Genomic DNA, 1750 nt, shown 5'->3' with positions numbered 1-1750 from the left:
CATGACAGATTCCCAATATTCAAGTGTTGATAGAACAGCCAGATTAATATATTTTACATTATGAAGATTGTGTGCATCATTATCATATCAGATAACCCAAGAGGGAATTTACATTTAGTTTTTTTGTGATTGATACTACTTTGACAATCTGAACCAAACTTGGCAGTAATCACTGGCGGATCTAGAAATTTTCATAAGTGTGGGCCCACTGACTGTCTAAGAGGGGGCCTCCTCCAGATACGCTTCAGTGATTCCCTACATGTATATAAGCAACCAATTTTTTTCCCAAAAAGCCCCCCCCCCCTAAATCCGCCTCTGGTAATAATGTACAATGTTTTACAGACTGGTCAGTTTTATAGTGTATTTCTTCTGAAACATAAATCTAACAACATTAATCAATAATCTTTTCTCTAGTTTACTGTTTTCTTGTGTTTATCTGCTATAAACTTGGAGTTGAAAAATTTCCTTTTCATTTTATACAGTTATTCATATTTGTAGGTACATGTATGATCATGTATAACATGTCATTTTTAATCTCCAAATTGGTGCAAAATAGTAAAAAGAAAGTGCAGTCACACTGTTATTTTGATTGGTTTACAATGTACAAAGTATCATGAGAAAAGTATAACTCTGACATCATTTTAATAATAATTATATATTAAATGTTTTACACTTTATACATGTATAATTTCAAAGTTATTCCACATGGTAAACAATGTCTGCAATTCTGGTAAAAGCAAATAAAGCACATTTGTACACTTGTTTATTTTGGTACATTTTGCATATTATCCCAGTCAAATAAATAAATCTTAATGTACAATGGTGTACCAATAACCACAAAAATGGCTCTGTTACAAATGAAATGGAATAAGCTTAACCCTCCTAGGATCATCTGTATGACGCACAACAATCTGACATCTAAGCAACAACTCAACATATGGGGGCCAATACCGTTTGTCCAGCACAATATACGGATGATTTGGTTCATCAAAACATTTATTCATTAATTCTGATATAATGTCTTTCAAGCTGAGCATATTCCTTACAGTCACTGTTTTATCAGCTGAGCGCAGCTTTTTCTGAACATCATTAAATTCTTCCTCAGAAGGTAACTTAAAATATTTGCCACAAAATTGTGAGGAATCCTTCAATAGCTGCTTGAAGTACATGTTTGCTTTTGTTATTTTATCAGCTATTTCACTTTTCAGCTTTTCTTTGGCACCTTCTGCATCATTTGTTTCAAAGTTTTGTTCATTGAGTCTTTTTGAGAGTGAATCAAGAACTACATCACTAATTTGATCATTCCACCTTTCCTCTTCATGTATTTCATTCTCCAGTTCACGAGCTTCAGCATTTATGAACGTTAGTGTATCATTTAATTCAGAAAGGCTTTTCTCCAATTCTTCCTTTATTACTCCATAATGGACTTCCTTAGAATCTGGAAGGACGGATAAAGGCGAATTTTGAACAATGTTGATTTCGGCTTTTGTATGTTCAACTTTTTCCGCAAGCAACACACAAGAAGGTGTTAATCCTATCTTCTCAGGGAAGACTAACGTTTCAGTTAAAATGGGTTCAGTGTCAACTTTTTTAAGACGATTCAGAGATTCAACCAAATCACCTTCCGTATTGTGTAATGGGATATTTTTTATGGGAGAAGACATCACTTTGTTTTGTTTTCAAGTTGCATTTCCCGCAATGAAATCAAACGGAAGCGGAAACAAGTTCCGGTTTAAAAAAAAAACTAAAG

General features: G+C 33.7%; 1 protein-coding gene across 1 annotated transcript; it reads right to left on the bottom strand.

Moving 5' to 3' along the window:
- Window positions 1-625: 625 nt before the first annotated feature.
- LOC143051891 (centromere protein K-like) lies at window positions 626-1750 on the bottom strand. Its single transcript, XM_076224889.1, has one exon. It carries the CDS (start codon window positions 1662-1664, stop codon window positions 852-854), a length of 813 nt encoding a protein of 270 aa, XP_076081004.1. The 5' UTR covers window positions 1665-1750; the 3' UTR covers window positions 626-851.

This window comes from Mytilus galloprovincialis, chromosome 1, assembly GCF_965363235.1.
Source record: "Mytilus galloprovincialis chromosome 1, xbMytGall1.hap1.1, whole genome shotgun sequence".
NCBI classification, from domain to species: Eukaryota; Metazoa; Mollusca; class Bivalvia; order Mytilida; family Mytilidae; genus Mytilus; species Mytilus galloprovincialis.
Note: the sequence above shows the minus strand (reverse complement) of the source record. Positions and strands in the feature narration are given on the sequence as shown.

Bases quoted from the DNA above. Each gene is read 5' to 3' on its own strand.
- LOC143051891 (XM_076224889.1), bottom strand. From the start codon at position 1,664: ATGTCTTCTCCCATAAAAAATATCCCATTACACAATACGGAAGGTGAT.